Raw genomic sequence first — 14969 nt, 5'->3', positions numbered from 1 at the left:
TACCAGCACCATAACCCCAGGTCAGTAATACCAGCACCATAACCCCAGGTCAGTAAAACCAGCACCATAACCCCAGGTCAGTAATACCAGCACCATAACCCCAGGTCAGTAATACCAGCACCATAACCCCAGGACAACCTCAGCAAGACGGGAGAAGCCTCCAGGCTGGAACCCACGAATCATGGCCTCCATTGGTATCTGTGTCAGTGATTTTCTCCCTTAATCCAGACGGCGCCCAGTCCATCCCTCCACTCACGGCTCCATCACCAGACATTCCTCGTCTAATTTAACGAGACGGGTCGTTAAATCCCAGCCACGACCCCCCCCCCCAACCCAACCCTCCCTGCAAGGTACATTGTCATCATTTTCATATTAAACGTGAGACGTCTTGAACACTGCCTCTTGTAACTTGGTGTACAGGCGAGGCAGTGAGCGGTGTAAGGTTATGGCTGTGAGGAGGTGAGTAGTGTGTGGTCTTATGCCCCTCATAACTTACAGGGGTAAGTTACCTGTAACTTATGAGGATTGCAACAGGAATGTGAGGGCCAGTACAGCAGTATAGAATGAATGGAAGACAGAGTCTTCAATCTTGAAAATAAGAAAGACCTCGGATTGGACATACCCCGAAATCTGATGCCAGAATGTAAATATGATGAAAGAGTGTCAAATGGAGTTATTGCATCAATGTAAGAATGTTCGGAAGGCGGGGCTAGGAGCCTAGCTCGACCCTGCAGGCACATCTAGGCGAGTATACACACACACACACACACACATTAAGGGAGTATGTGTGTGTGTGTGTGTGTGTGTGTGTGTGTGTGTGTGTGTGTGTGTGTGTGTGTGTGTGCGTGTGCGTGTGCGCGCGTGTGTGTGTGTGTGTGTGTGTGTGTGTGTGTGTGTGTGTGTGTGTGTGTGTGTGTGTGTGTGTGTGTGTGTGTGTGTGTGTGCGTGTGGGTTAAGACAGGGTGAGAGGCAAGAGGCAGTGAACTACAGGCCGGTGTCCATGTTAAGTTACAGGCCGGTAAAATCCACGATGACTTAAACAACCTGTAGAGGTAAATGGTCCGAGAAATGACTACTGGATTTCAGTCCCAGCAAGTTTTTTTTTTTTTTTTCTTAAGGTGATGGGAATGGGAAGAGGAGACAGGTGCCCAAAAGTACTGTACACAGCGAAGGGAAACTACCTCCGTTACCTCTGTAACGCCTAGAGAAAGGGAGCTGGGAGTGGGCATGACAACAAACCTAACCCGGAAGCTCACGTGGATAAGATAACATCAGCAGCATACTCGACACAGGCAAAAAAGTTACACCATCATTCCGGAGACATTTACATCAGTGTTGACCGTGTGTGAGACCAGTTTACTAGCATGCTGGAACACTAGTCAGTGAAACGCTTTGCGTAATAGTGGCTTAATGTGAGTAGACAAAACTAGAAGACAAAACTAAACTGGAGAATGGCATAGGACATGATCGCGAAATACAAAATAATCAGAGGCCTCTTTAAAGCTCACAAGCACAATTAGTCAATGGAGGGACCTTGAACTGGGAAATCCATTAACCATCTTGCTGAATTACCACCTTGTGGTTACCCTGTGATGGTTTCGGGGCTTGCGACCCCGCGGCCCGGTCCTCGCCCAGGCATCCTGGTTGCTGGACTGGTCAATCAGGCTGTTGGACGCGGCCTGACGTATGAATCACAGCCTGGTTGATCACGTATCCTTTGGAGGTGTTTATCAAGGCGGAGAAAAGGTGGATTTATCAAGATTTATCAACCACAAGGTGGGGGAAAAGTTGTCCATCGTTAGTGACAGTAGGGAGGGACCGGTGACACGCCGGGGGGGGGGGGGGGGCAGGTAGTGAAGGACTGCCGGAACCTGGATGTGTGACGGGGACACACCTACTGGACAAAGGGTAGGACACGGGAGCCACGTGTAGAGGGACACATGATACACAAGAGGACGCAGCCGGGAGCACCACGCCACAAACAGGTTAGGCAGCAGTTGGACACACTTGTGTTCACGGCCCGATTAGCAAGGAGGGGGGGTGGGGGCGTGGCAGCTATACCCCCATCACCTGCCTGGGCTACCTTGCCCTGGACCTGCAGCTGGTCTCCACCACCTGGCGGTGACACCACCTGTATCACTCTTCACTATAGTCCAAGTATACCAGATACATATATATGTATACAAGGGCCTCGTGGCACTATGCTCCCACGTGGACTGGTTGGTGTAGGTGGTTATTCTCTAGTTAACACAGTTAACTCTATTTAACGCGGTGTATGAGTATGACTCGTATGGTCGCTTCAGCAAGATTATGCCCAATGTGTTTAACAACAACTTCTGCTCTGTTGAATCTAAGTTGAAATATTATTTGGCTTATAGCTGGCACTGTTAGATAATGTTGTGGGGTCCCCGTAGTACAGTAGGGTGCGTTCTCTACTCACAATCGAAAATTTCGGATTCAAATCCCGGGCGTCACAGAAATGGTTGGGCGCGTTTCGTTTCGCCTCATGCGCCTGTTCACCTATCAGTAAATACGTAGCCAGGAGTTAGTCAGCTTGTTGTGGGATTGCATCCTGGGTGGGGTCAGTAGATCAACCTTTGGGGGGGGGGAGGGACTTTGGTATAAGCCAAACATGTACTGTATATATAACCTGGCTTCTTGTCCCCCGACACAATGAATTATTAATTATAATGTTCCAGTGGTGTGTCGGGCATTTCTCCGCAATGTTGACATTTCCTCTCATCTTCCGGAACCTGTAGGCCTATTCCCCCATGCACATGGGTATCCAAGCCTGATGCGATGTAAGTGTACTTCTGTTGCTCTACTGCTTCCTTTCATCAACATAAGTGGTTCGTAGTTGGTTCTTGTACCAACCCGCAGATCCTGATGTTGCAACTGCTGTGCTGTGGTAACTCTACATCTTCTGCATTGCTCTATTTTTAATTACTAGTACTTTCTTAATCTTTGATAGACTGTGGTATGTAAATGTCTACATTTGTTTTCTCTTAGTTGCAAGTCTTGCAGCTTCGTCTGCAATGTTTTCCCCAGGTATTGTTACATAACTTGGTGCCCAGTTGATAAGTCTCCGGCGGCCTTGACGCTTGAGTGTTTGCGGTAATGTTATGACATTTGTGGTCAGATGAATCTTCTCAAGTTGCAAGGTTTCAATGGTCTTTTTATCTAGTTATAGGGCGTGTTCTTGTTGCAAGGTTTCGCTCCATAACGTCTAGAGAAAGACGTGGGAGTGAACATAACACCAAACCTAACTTCAGAGGCTCATATAAATAGAATATCGTCGGCCGCATACTCTACTCTGGCAAAGGGGACACAGGTGGGAACTGAGTACCCAAATGAACCACAGAGACATTAGAAAGATTTTGTTCAGTGTCAGAGTAGTTAACAAATACAATGCATTAGGCAGTGATGTGGTGGAGGCAGATTCCATACACAGTTTCAAATGTAAATATGATAGAACCTAATAGGCTCCAGAATCTGTTCACCAGTTGATTGACAGTTGAGAGGCGGGACCAAAGAGCCAGAGCTCAACCCCCACAAGCACAACTAGGTGAGTACACACGTACACACATTACAGTGTTGTGCGAGAGGTAACAGGTTGTGTTACAGCGAGGTGTCATAAATAGTCGTTGACAAATGGCCAAACAATGATGCCATTATTAAATGTTGTGTTCTTCAGGTGGAGGCAGAGCCCGCTGAATATATATATATATATATATATATATATATATATATATATATATATATATATATATATATATATAATAATGTATATATATATATATAATGTATGTGTGTGTGTGTGTGTGTGTGTAAATCACGAAAATTAACACGCGATGAAAAATGTGACAGTGTCAGTTCTTCCTTCGTGGTCTGACACTGTCATATACATAATCACACGCGATCCGAACGAGTGCAAGACAATTCATCGTTACTTTTTGCTACTTTTTTTCCTTTTTTGTGTGTGTGTTAATGTAAGCTACCGGTGCATTTGACCCGTTCGGCCTGCTTGCATGTGACCTTCAAGAGCTGCCTGCTGCTTACGACATTCAAGAACTAGTTGCATGTGACCATGAATGTGTGAGGCCAGAGCCGAGCTGTTTACACACACTTCCTGGTCACCAGGGTGATGGAGCAGACCTGCCACTGCGGCGCCAACAACAACAAACTGAATGATCACTCATCACCTCTGACCATGATACTTGAACATCTCTTATGATCTACATCCCCGAGGCTCCTGAAATGTTTGGCCAACGACCTCGGGAGAGTCAGGCTCTCAAGGGAAGCTCAAAGGGTCAATATTAGCTCCTGCTGTAGCTAGAACTCTCCTGGAAACACCCAAGACACATAGCCGTGGAAGTAATTTGCATAAGGCGGTCTGTGTCCCTTTGTCGCTTCGTCGGTGAAAATAATTTCTTCCCTCCTGTTATTTACAACAATTCGCAGGTGTTCCTTGTTTGAGTTTGGCATTACTATGTGTTGCCACGCACGAGGGAGGCAGCAACATTCACAGTCACGCTCATGTTCCAATACTTTCTTAATTGTCTTCACATCACAAGAGGTGCCGGCCTGGAACACTCCCCCCAAACACCAGACTGTCAACTATCACTCTACACTTATGGAAATGACTGCCAATAGGCTCAGAAAGGCATATAAACATGTAAGAATTAGAATGATAATGACAACGGAATGAGAATGATAATGACAATGGAAAGATGGAATGAGAATATCATTGGACTGATAATTGCAAGAGAATGACAATAACAAAGTGGTGAGAGTGACCAACCCATCCTGGTGGCTAGACAGTGGTCTCTGTAACTGTGTCCACCACTGGAGTCTTGGACCTCAGGGACAATTATATAGTAGTAGAATTTCGAACAAATCACTTTATAAACTTCGAAAAAAATAAAGCTAGAAATCAATCATAAATATTCCTAAGTCTAGTATAGCACATACTAGTGTACTATACTAGGCCTCATAGTATGTATTAATTAGGCCTAGGCAGGTTAGGTTAGGTTAAGTTTTCTTGGCAACATCAGTACACAAACTTCTCTAGTTTGTCCAAATTCAATATTTCCGATTTCTACTTTCTGAGTCGTACGTCGGTATATGTACTATGGTCTACATCGTTACTATAAGTACTACCTAAACAGGGAAAGTGTTTAGGTAGTTAAACTGAAGTTTATGTGAGAGAGAGAGAGGGGGGGGGGGAGGTACTCACCAGGACCCTTGAGAGAGAGAGTGCGGGTTTATTGAGAGAAGAAAATACATCTCAAAGGGATAGAGTAACTTAGGCTATCTCTACCCTCCTTTATTTCAAGTCCTTCAAAAGGCGCACAAATCTAGTGATTATAAACCCAACAAATCACAGTACAAGAATCCCATTTAACATTGCAGGTTAATATAGTAAACAGAGCATATAAGTGTTACACTCTTGGGGCAAAGTTGTGGTAGCTGCTAAGTACTGTGTCTGTCATACTATTATGAAACATACGAAGTGTGAGAGAGGTACTCACCAGTGTCTGCTCATACTGCCGCCCACAGAACGTGTCTGTGTCCTGGTCGTCCTCCTCTGACTCCCCCGGGGGAATCATCCACCTCACAGACATGGTGGTGGCTGGGGTGGTGCTGTAGTGGTGCTGTAGTGGGGGCTGTAGTGGGAGTCTGTGATGGCACTGTGACCTAGTGTCGTCTGTGGTGGGATGTCGGGGTCGTGTGGAAGCTGGTTGGCTATTAATCTTGGGCACTGTTGATCTTCCTGTGGGCCAGGAAGCCTGGGCGGTGTGGCCCAGATATATCTAGTTTAGCTAAGAAAGTTGTGGTGAACTTCTTCGGTATCTTACGAGTCATGAAGAGGGTGACCTTTGGCAGGTACCCGGGGCAGCCAGGCCCCGCAAAAACTACCAGCAGGTGCTGAGGCAGGCGGTGGTGGCCCGCCCGCAAGTGCGCGCGCGTGTGTGCGTTAGCGGCACTCACGCCAACAATCCCGACGACACAACGAGGGTCGACAGGTCGACCAACACGACCAGGGGCGACAGGTCGACGGCCAGAGGCGACAGGTCGACGCGACCCTCAGGGGACAGTACACAGCCCACGTGGGACCTCGCCACAACGCCAAGGTCAACTGGATATTTTTTGTAAGTTCCAATTCACTTTCCAGAGAGGTTGGTGGCAGCGTCTCCAAGATCAGCACCTGGGCCGGCCAGAGCCTCTCGCCACCTTCACCTGGCGGCGGCCCCCTCCTACCCCACTCACCTACTGTTCCACTTACTGATTAGATTCTTGCTAATTGTTCCCTATATTTCACCTCGATCACTTATAAGTTTCCTGCTCTTTATATATGTATATATATATATTAGTCCAGGAATGTCACCCTCGCCTCCGACTGACAGGGCGGCCTTTCAAAAACTGCGCTGGCACACGGTAAATTACCCAAAGGTATTTACATCAAGGACCCTTATCTCGTTATCAGCCTTATCTGAGGACGGAGGAGTGACCGCTCTACATATGACACGAGGGGGGGGGGGGTAATGAGGACAAGTATAGAGGGAGTTATCAGAGGAAGACCCCTGGGGTGTGGTGTAACCCCGGGGCACTGTTGAGGACCACCGCTGGCACTCTTGCTGTAGTGAAGGTGTTGTGATGGTCACTATACCGTCCGCGTACTCAGGCCAGGTCACCGCTCAGGCCAGGTCACCGCTCAGGCCAGGTCAACGCTCAGACCAGGTCACCGCTCAGACCAGGTCACCGCTCAGGCCAGGTCACCGCTCAGGCCAGGTCACCGCTCAGACCAGGTCACCGCTCTACCTGCAAATAATAAACCAGTTATAATGGAGTGTGAGACACAGGCACTACACTTCCCCGCTCACACTGCTGCTCACAGACATTCAGACAAATATATAAGATCAATTTGTTTATTTAAAGCGAGGGTTCAAGTGTTTAGTTATATTGTTGTTGTAGTTTAAAGACTGGTGGAAAATAGTGTAGGAGCAAGGTGAAGGTCTGCCCACGGCATCACCACTTCCTCCCACACTACACCACCACAACCGCTTGGCCTGGACGGTCTCGCTTGCTGCAGGTCGGCGTTCAATCCCCGACCCTCCAAGTGATGGGCACCATTCCTCCTCCCCCCCTCCCGTCCCATCCCATATTCTTATGTTAACCCTTTTCCAGTGCTATATAGTCGTAATGGCTTGGCGCTTTCCCCTGATAATTCCCTCCCACATTAACAAGCGCAACTCAGGACTTGTTCACAGGTGTGTGTGTACTCACCTAATTCTGCTTGCAGGGGTTGAGCTCTGGCTCTTTGGTCCCGCCTCTCAACTGTCAATCAACTGATCACCCCCCCCCCCTACACACAGACACCCAAGAAACAGCCTGTTGGAGCTGTCTAACTCCCAGGTACCTATTTACTGGTAGGTGAACAGGGGTATCGGGGTGAAAAAACTGCCTATTTGTTTCCCCCTCCGCCGGGAATCGATATCGTACCCTAGGACTACGAATACCGAGCGTTGTCCACACAGCCGTCAGGCCCTTAACGGTGTATGGGGGGCGGGCGGGGGGGGGGGCAGGTGCGGGCGGGGGAGGGGGGGGGGGATATAATAGGGTCATCCACCCCTCCCTCAACACAGAGCTCATCACATTCCTTATTTCAGCACCGCTGGCGGAGGGTCTTCCTGGCGCTGCTGTTGCCTGTTTCCCGGGAGACTGGTGGGCGGCGTGGAGCCCCTGGCTGCCCGCCACCGTCCCCACCCGCCAGTATTACCTCACCTGCGCTCCAGTCTTCCTCACTCCTCGCCTGACTTCACGACGGTAATATCTCATGCATTTTACACCATATTCTGGGTGAGTGTCATATGGGAGGTGCATTGGATCTGTGGGCACCGTGTTAATGTCTTCCAGTGGGATGTGAGGCATTTCCACAGGCGGCGGCGGCGGCGGTGGAAGGAGATGGGAAGGGGGGGGGGGGTGATCTCGGTTCTGGTTGAGGAGATTACCCTTTAAAAATACATATCTTAGATACGATCACTTGAGCACGGTGGGGTCCAGATAAGGAGATACACGGCATTCAGATGATAGCAAAAGTGGAATTGGACCGAGTGGGTATCTGTCATCTACTGCAGACCATTTAGGGCGGTCTGGGTAAAGCAGCTCACCAAGATAACAAATATCTTCACTTTTCTTGATACCCGAGCTTGTGGTCCACTAGATATCACGAGTCTAACTGTACAGTCTACTGCTTATGGAGACACAAGCGCGTAGTTGTGTCCAGTTGACTGACAGTTGAGAGGCGGGACCAAAGAGCCAGAGCTTAACCCCCGCAAGCACAACTAGGTGAGTACAGGAGAGTAACACTATATTGCTCAGGGCCTCACCTGTTGCCCCTCACCTGTTAGAGCTGAAGAGCTCCTAGAGGTGTGGCCACGAGTGCCACACCATCATACAAGGTGTGAACAATACCACCATACCAATAATATAATCAATGATAAGAAGTACTTCCGACATATACATCCTAAATCAGTCATCTATGACTTCACTCCTAACGCCACGTAGGCCTATGTATGTCTACAGGGGACCAGTCACGTACTCAAGAATTATCCATCATCAAATTGCTTTTTGAGAGATATAAGAATTTTGCACAAAGACTGTAATTTTTTGTTGAATTATCTGCATGTCTCTTGCAAATTGTGTATACAGTATAAAGAACATAAGAACAAAGGCAGCTGCAGAAGGCCTATTGGCCCATACGAGGCAGCTCCTATTTATAACCACCCAATCCCACTCATATACATGTCCAACCCATGCTTGAAACATTATACCTAGGTCATAAAAGTATTTATGTGTACGTCTGATACCATACTACTTGTTTAAAGGAGGAAATGTATATGTTTATCTCTCAGAATGTTTGGTAAAATGTTTATTGTTTGTGATGTGTGTATATGTATGTATTAACACGATGTGCTGAACGGGGTGAGAATAGCTTGAGCTACCTCATCCCTTTGTGTGTATTTTACCTCAATAAACTTATTTCTATTTCAGTTTCAATCCATCATCAAACTGCTAAACTAATAAAATCTTGACTTCCCGTAACGTCATTTCAAAATGTTAACTAAGAATTTAACCATATTATAAGTACAACCAATAACCATTAAATCATATTTATAATGATCTTACAAACACACTTTATCGAGACTTCTAAGAAGCTCAACACCGCACAAAGATAATAATCTAATATCAATGATAGCTCCCTAAGATACACCGGGAGGTGCTGAACTATAGGCAAGATAAACCATTACTGATATATATTAATGTGTGTAGAGAGAGAGCCACGAGAGCGGGCCACCCACACCACCACCACAGCCAGGCCCACGGCGGCACAGTTATCATCCATCATCAAAGTTGTTGTCGTCTAAATCATCAAAATACTGAGCCTCTAAGTCATCAAGAGTTTGGCAACAGTTCACACTCAAGACTCGGGTTCTCAGATTGGATAAGATAATTAAGTGTTTGTTTAATTGGCCAATTTCCATGCTTCTGTGACCTTAATCTTTCCATAAAACTGTTATCTGTTAAGATGTGTGGGAACCCCAGTAATAAATCATCTATAATAATTATTATTTGAATCCAATAATCTATTAATTAATAATAATAATAATAAATACTATGTAATTTTAATCCAATCTTGAGAAAGTTCATTAATAATCAATATAAATTATTTATATAAAAAAATTATTTGTATAAACACCTGTCACCCGGCGCTACACACCAGCCACACCCGGCGCTACACACCAGCCACACCCGGCGCTACACACCAGCCACACCCGGCGCTACACACCAGCCACACCCGGCGCTACACACATGCCACACACCTGCCACACCCGACGCTACACACCAGCCACACCCGACGCTACACACCTGCCACACCCGGCGCTACACACCAGCCACACCCGGCGCTACACACCAGCCACACCCAACGCTACACACCAGCCACACCCGACGCTACACACCTGCCACACCCGGCGCTACGAGAGGAGTCATGTAAGCATATGCTGCGTGGAGCAGCTTACAGCGTTATATGACAAAGAGTGCTGGGAAGACGGGACACCACGAGCGTAGCTCTCGTCCTGTAACTACACTTAGGTAATTACACACTGTACTACAGAGGTTACCAGCGACCTTCAAGGTTGCTACTGTCGAGTCAGGATAACCCCAGGATCACAGGATGGAGTCAGGATAACCCCAGGATCACGGGATGACGGTTAGGATTGATATCCAGGATATTTCTTATGTTCAAATATTATCCTTCAAGTTGTTCTTGTTCTCCTTAGCCAGCAGTTGGGTTACGTGGAAGAGATTGTATTGTCAAACAAGTGGAAGTTGTATTTTGTATCCCCACTTTTGTATAGTGGGGGTGTATAATATTTCTACATATAGCCTAGCCTCCCCCAACGGGTTATACGCTGCCTCGGATGGCCTAATAGGCCTATATAGGCCTTCTGCAGTTCACTATATTGCTAAATTGATGAAGGTCTGTTCTGTGAATTCGCTTATCGCAGTCGAATATATGTATTCTAATTAACAAACTTAACAAAGGATTACTGCAGTCGGCCTAGTGGCCTATGCCAGGTATATCTCCACTGGGTATACCAGTCATATCTCCGCTGGGTATACCAGCCACACATGGCTCGGTTCTCAGCCTTTGAGGAGACAGGCAGGTGTGTGTGGTAATAGTGTGGTGATGGGGGGGGGGGGGTGTTGATGGTGTAGCTTAACTGTGTAAGTCGTAACCTACACTTGATAAATAACAAAAGTATTCCTACTACAAACACCTGCACAGTATATATATATATATAAAGCCACACATCATAGTGGCTTTATTACCAGTATTGCTACTCCTGCTTTACGGCTTTACAAGACTTTATTCCCAGGCTTTACCAGACAGTCAACCCGCACCTCGAACCTGTCACTCGGACCGTCTCCGTCCACCATGTAAACAGATGGTCCCACACTCCTGTAGGCCTAACCATAGGAATTGGGCAGGGGAAAAAGCAAGAGCAGTTTGGTAGTGCACAACCGCTACCGGCGCTCCCACACGGTAATTATCATTCTGACCTACACACACACACACACACAATGTTAATGTAGGAGAATGTTAATGACACTGTGAACTACGTCTTGAGTACGTCCTGTTGGTACTCCTTCATGTGGGAGGCCAGGTTAACAATCAAATTAACCTAAGAATTAACAATACCCAAATTACGAGCAGAGTAGCTGGGAAGTTCCTTGGTGTTCACATTGACAAACTTCATTCCCATTACCATATGCAATATAATAAAATAGTTTCTAAAGCAGTATAGGTATTCTCTCCACACCGTGCCCTGCCCTAGTAACCCTCTGTTATATATAATAACCCCACTTATAATCACTATAATAACCCACTGTTATTATAGTGATTATAAGTACACATGAAAAGTTGACTGGACATTTTGGACACGCGCCCAGGGGCCAGATTCACGAAGCAGTTACGCAAATACTTACGAACGTGTACATCTTTCCTCAATCTTTGGCGGCTTTGGTTACATTTAGTAAACAGTTAACATGCATGTAAACTTCCCAATCAACTGTTGTTATTGTTATAAACAGCCTCCTGGTGCTTTGGAGCTCATTAACTGTTTAATAATTGTAAACAAAGCCGCCAAAGATTGAGAAAAGATGTACAGGTTCGTAAGTGCTTGCGTAACTGCTTCATGAATCTGGCCCCAGGTCCCTATGTGTTTAGTGATCAGACACTAGGGGGTAGCCTCACCCAATTTCCAAATAAATGAATTTCTAGGGACAGGCTTCAAATGAGCTAATGTAAGATAACAGCGCTTAGCTAACAAGTTACATTAGGATCATCAGCACAATCCCTAATGAGCTTTATAGTTAACAAATTAGGGGGAAAATGAGTGTGTTTGTGCAATAGTAAAATCAATAGCGACTAAGTAAAGCGGCGCGAAGCGTGCGTAACTTGGTAATAAAAACGTTTACGTAATAGCCTCTCTGTTATTACCGATATAAATGTATTTCTGTGAATGTTTGATATGCAGGAACGCGCGCGCATGCGTCAGGGGTACAGGAGCCAGTGGTCCTGGTGGTATGTGTACCTCATGGCTCAGTGTGCCCCCGACAGTGAAGGCAGGTGCACCGCCACGTCAGCAGTGCCTGGCCAGCTTGGCCCCACCCACCGCCCTGCCTACTGCTCATGACGCAAGAAGCCGTCATCATGTACACACGGACCATAATCTTACGGTAGATGAAGAGGCAGAGAGACAGGCTGGAACGCGACTGTCATAAGGGCAAGATCGAAACCTGGTTTGGAGCCCAGGGAGGGGAAACACGCGTAGAATGTACCGCATTTATTATGGCAGGATGCAGGTTTACACACGTCTAAGGCCTGTCCACTGGCATCATGACTGCGGCTCCTTCTCTACGTGGGTTTAATGCCAACACAGACAACTTGAATGTATATGTATGTGTGTTGAGATGCTCCGTTACCCACCCCACACACTCCTGCAGCAGGGACCCACCCCCACACACTCCTGCAGCAGGGACCCACCCCACACACTCCTGCAGCAGGGACCCACCCCCACACACTCCTGCAGCAGGGACCCACCCCACACACTCCTGCAGCAGGGACCCACCCCCACACACTCCTGCAGCAGGGACCCACCCCCCACACACTCCTGCAGCAGGGACCCACCCCCACACACTCCTGCAGCAGGGACCCACCTCCACACACTCCTGTAGCAGGGACCCACCCCCACACACTCCTGCAGCAGGGACCCACCCCCACACACTCCTGCAGCAGGGACCCACCCCCACACACTCCTGCAGCAGGGACCCACCCCCACACACTCCTGCAGCAGGGACCCACCCCCACACACTCCTGCAGCAGGGACCCACCCCACACACTCCTGCAGCAGGGACCCACCCCCACACACTCCTGCAGCAGGGACCCACCCCCCACACACTCCTGCAGCAGGGACCCACCCCCACACACTCCTGCAGCAGGGACCCACCCCCCACACACTCCTGCAGCAGGGACCCACCCCCACACACTCCTGCAGCAGGGACCCACCCCCCACACACTCCTGCAGCAGGGACCCACCCCCCACACACTGGACGTGCTGTGTCAGATCTAGCTGTAGGCCCCAACCCGTCCTCGTAATAAAACGTCGCATTTTGACGTATACTTTACCTAAAGGCAAAATTTGTCGTACTAGAAAATGGTAGCGGCTCGCGAAATTGACATACTGTCCAGTTTTCTGTTTTAGTTCCTCTGGTAGGGTAGGATAAGGGCACTTTAGTACGACACTTTCTTGACGTTGGGAAAGGAAGGACGGGCTTACCTTACCTTTACCTTGTAGTTACCTTGCGGTGGCTTCGGGGTTCAAGATCACCGAGGCCCGGTCTCTGACCACGTCTCTATCTTGATGGTCTGGTCAACCAGGCTGTAGGACGCGGCTGCTCGCAGCCTGGCGTATAAATCAAAGCCTGGTTGATCAGGTATCCTTTCAAGGTGTTTATCCAGTTCTCTCTTGAACACTGTGAGAGGTCGGCCAGTTATGTATAGTGGAAGCGTGTTGAACAGTCTCGGGGCCTCTGATGTTGATAGAGTTATCTCTCAGAGTACCTATTGCACCTCTGTTCTTCAATGGGGGTATTCTGCACATCCTGCCATACCTTCTGGTCTCATGTGGTGTTATTTCTGTGTGCAGGTTTGGGACCAGCCCCTCTAATATCTCCTCTAATCCTCTAATACCCCCTCTAGTGGGGGGCCTGACAGCTGAGTGGACAGCACTCTGGGTTCATAGTCCTAAGGGTCAAGGTTCGATCCCCGGCGGAGGCGGAAACAAATGGGCAGAGGTCCTTTCACTCTGATGTCCCTGTTCACCTAGCAGTAAATATGTACCTGGGAGTTAGACAGCTGCTGCGGGCTGTTTCCTGAGGATGTGTGTGTCAAAATTAGGATTAATTTATGGACTTGCCCGAAACGCTATGCGTGCTAGTGGCTGTACAAGAATGTAAGAACTCCTGTATATATAAATAAATAAATAAATTTTTTCCATGTGTAAATTATTATGTATCTGTCCCGCCTGCGCTCAAGAGAATACCACTGTACCTGCAGGTCAGCCTCCAGGTACAGTACCATACAAGGCCACACATCACCTGCATTATGAAAGATGCCGCAAACACGGAACACTTCAAACTGTCTCTCTCTCTCTCTCTCCATAATGTTCAAACTAAGAGCTAGGCTTCACTTTGATAATATTCAATTCAGATATTTCAACATTAAATTCCTTACGGTTATGTCAAAATTGTTGTTAGAATCTTGACGTAGGGCACTAAGGTGAGGTGGTGGGTGTTGTGGTGTGAGGAGCGACACATTACACAGTGTGGGTGTAGACACTGGGCAAGGCTATGAATGAAACTCTCGATAATACAGACCTTTACACCGTCTTACCTAACCAAACTAGCTGAACATGGATGGCTTCACCAACCTAGCCTCATCAAATTCAACGTTTGTTATAATGTTACATATAATATGTTATATGTGAGTCCCGCTTGCAGAATACCAGATAACATTTTCCTGGGCACGAAGAGGAGGTGTCGCCGCCCATGGCCTTGCAGTGTCCCCCCATCACCATGCTTGTGGGGCCTCACGTGGTGCTTATGGACGCTCACGGCGCCGCCTCGTCCACCCCCTCGCAGGAAGAATGCCTGCCGGCTCCCTACAGTGTACATACACGTGTATCACCACCCACACTGTGCTGGTGGCTAGCCTAACATTCCTCAACTATCACCAGCCATACTGGAGGGTAAATAGGGCAAGTTGGAGTTGCTCCAATGCGAAGAGCGTTGAATAACTGAAGCGAGTTCCCAGCCCTGCATTGGACAAATTATTTGTATTG

General features: G+C 47.8%; 1 protein-coding gene and 1 long non-coding RNA gene across 5 annotated transcripts in view; one reads left to right on the top strand and one right to left on the bottom strand.

The window, feature by feature from the left end:
- LOC123753916 (chloride channel protein 2) overlaps positions 1 to 6013 on the bottom strand; it is a 124130-nt gene extending 118117 nt beyond the window's left edge. For all 3 annotated transcript variants that reach the window (XM_069306183.1, XM_069306195.1, XM_069306200.1), the window contains exon 1: positions 5532 to 6013. In XM_069306183.1, coding sequence (XP_069162284.1) covers positions 5532 to 5624 — 93 coding nt within the window. In that variant the 5' untranslated portion in view covers positions 5625 to 6013. The remainder of the gene's footprint in view (positions 1 to 5531) is intronic.
- The window catches only part of LOC123753917 (uncharacterized), a 55089-nt gene that overhangs the window by 27138 nt on the left and 12982 nt on the right, over positions 1 to 14969 (top strand). The window contains exons 1-2 of one of the 2 annotated variants that reach the window (XR_006772332.2): positions 6013 to 6152; positions 7671 to 7827. This is a non-coding gene — a long non-coding RNA (uncharacterized lncRNA). Of the gene's footprint in view, positions 1 to 6012; positions 6153 to 7670; positions 7828 to 14969 lie in introns of those variants that run through there. The other variant, XR_011223117.1, reaches the window with a different exon arrangement.

This window comes from Procambarus clarkii, chromosome 6 (genome assembly GCF_040958095.1).
Source record: "Procambarus clarkii isolate CNS0578487 chromosome 6, FALCON_Pclarkii_2.0, whole genome shotgun sequence".
Classification (NCBI taxonomy): Eukaryota; Metazoa; Arthropoda; class Malacostraca; order Decapoda; family Cambaridae; genus Procambarus; species Procambarus clarkii.
This window is presented reverse-complemented; position numbering and strand designations above follow the sequence as displayed.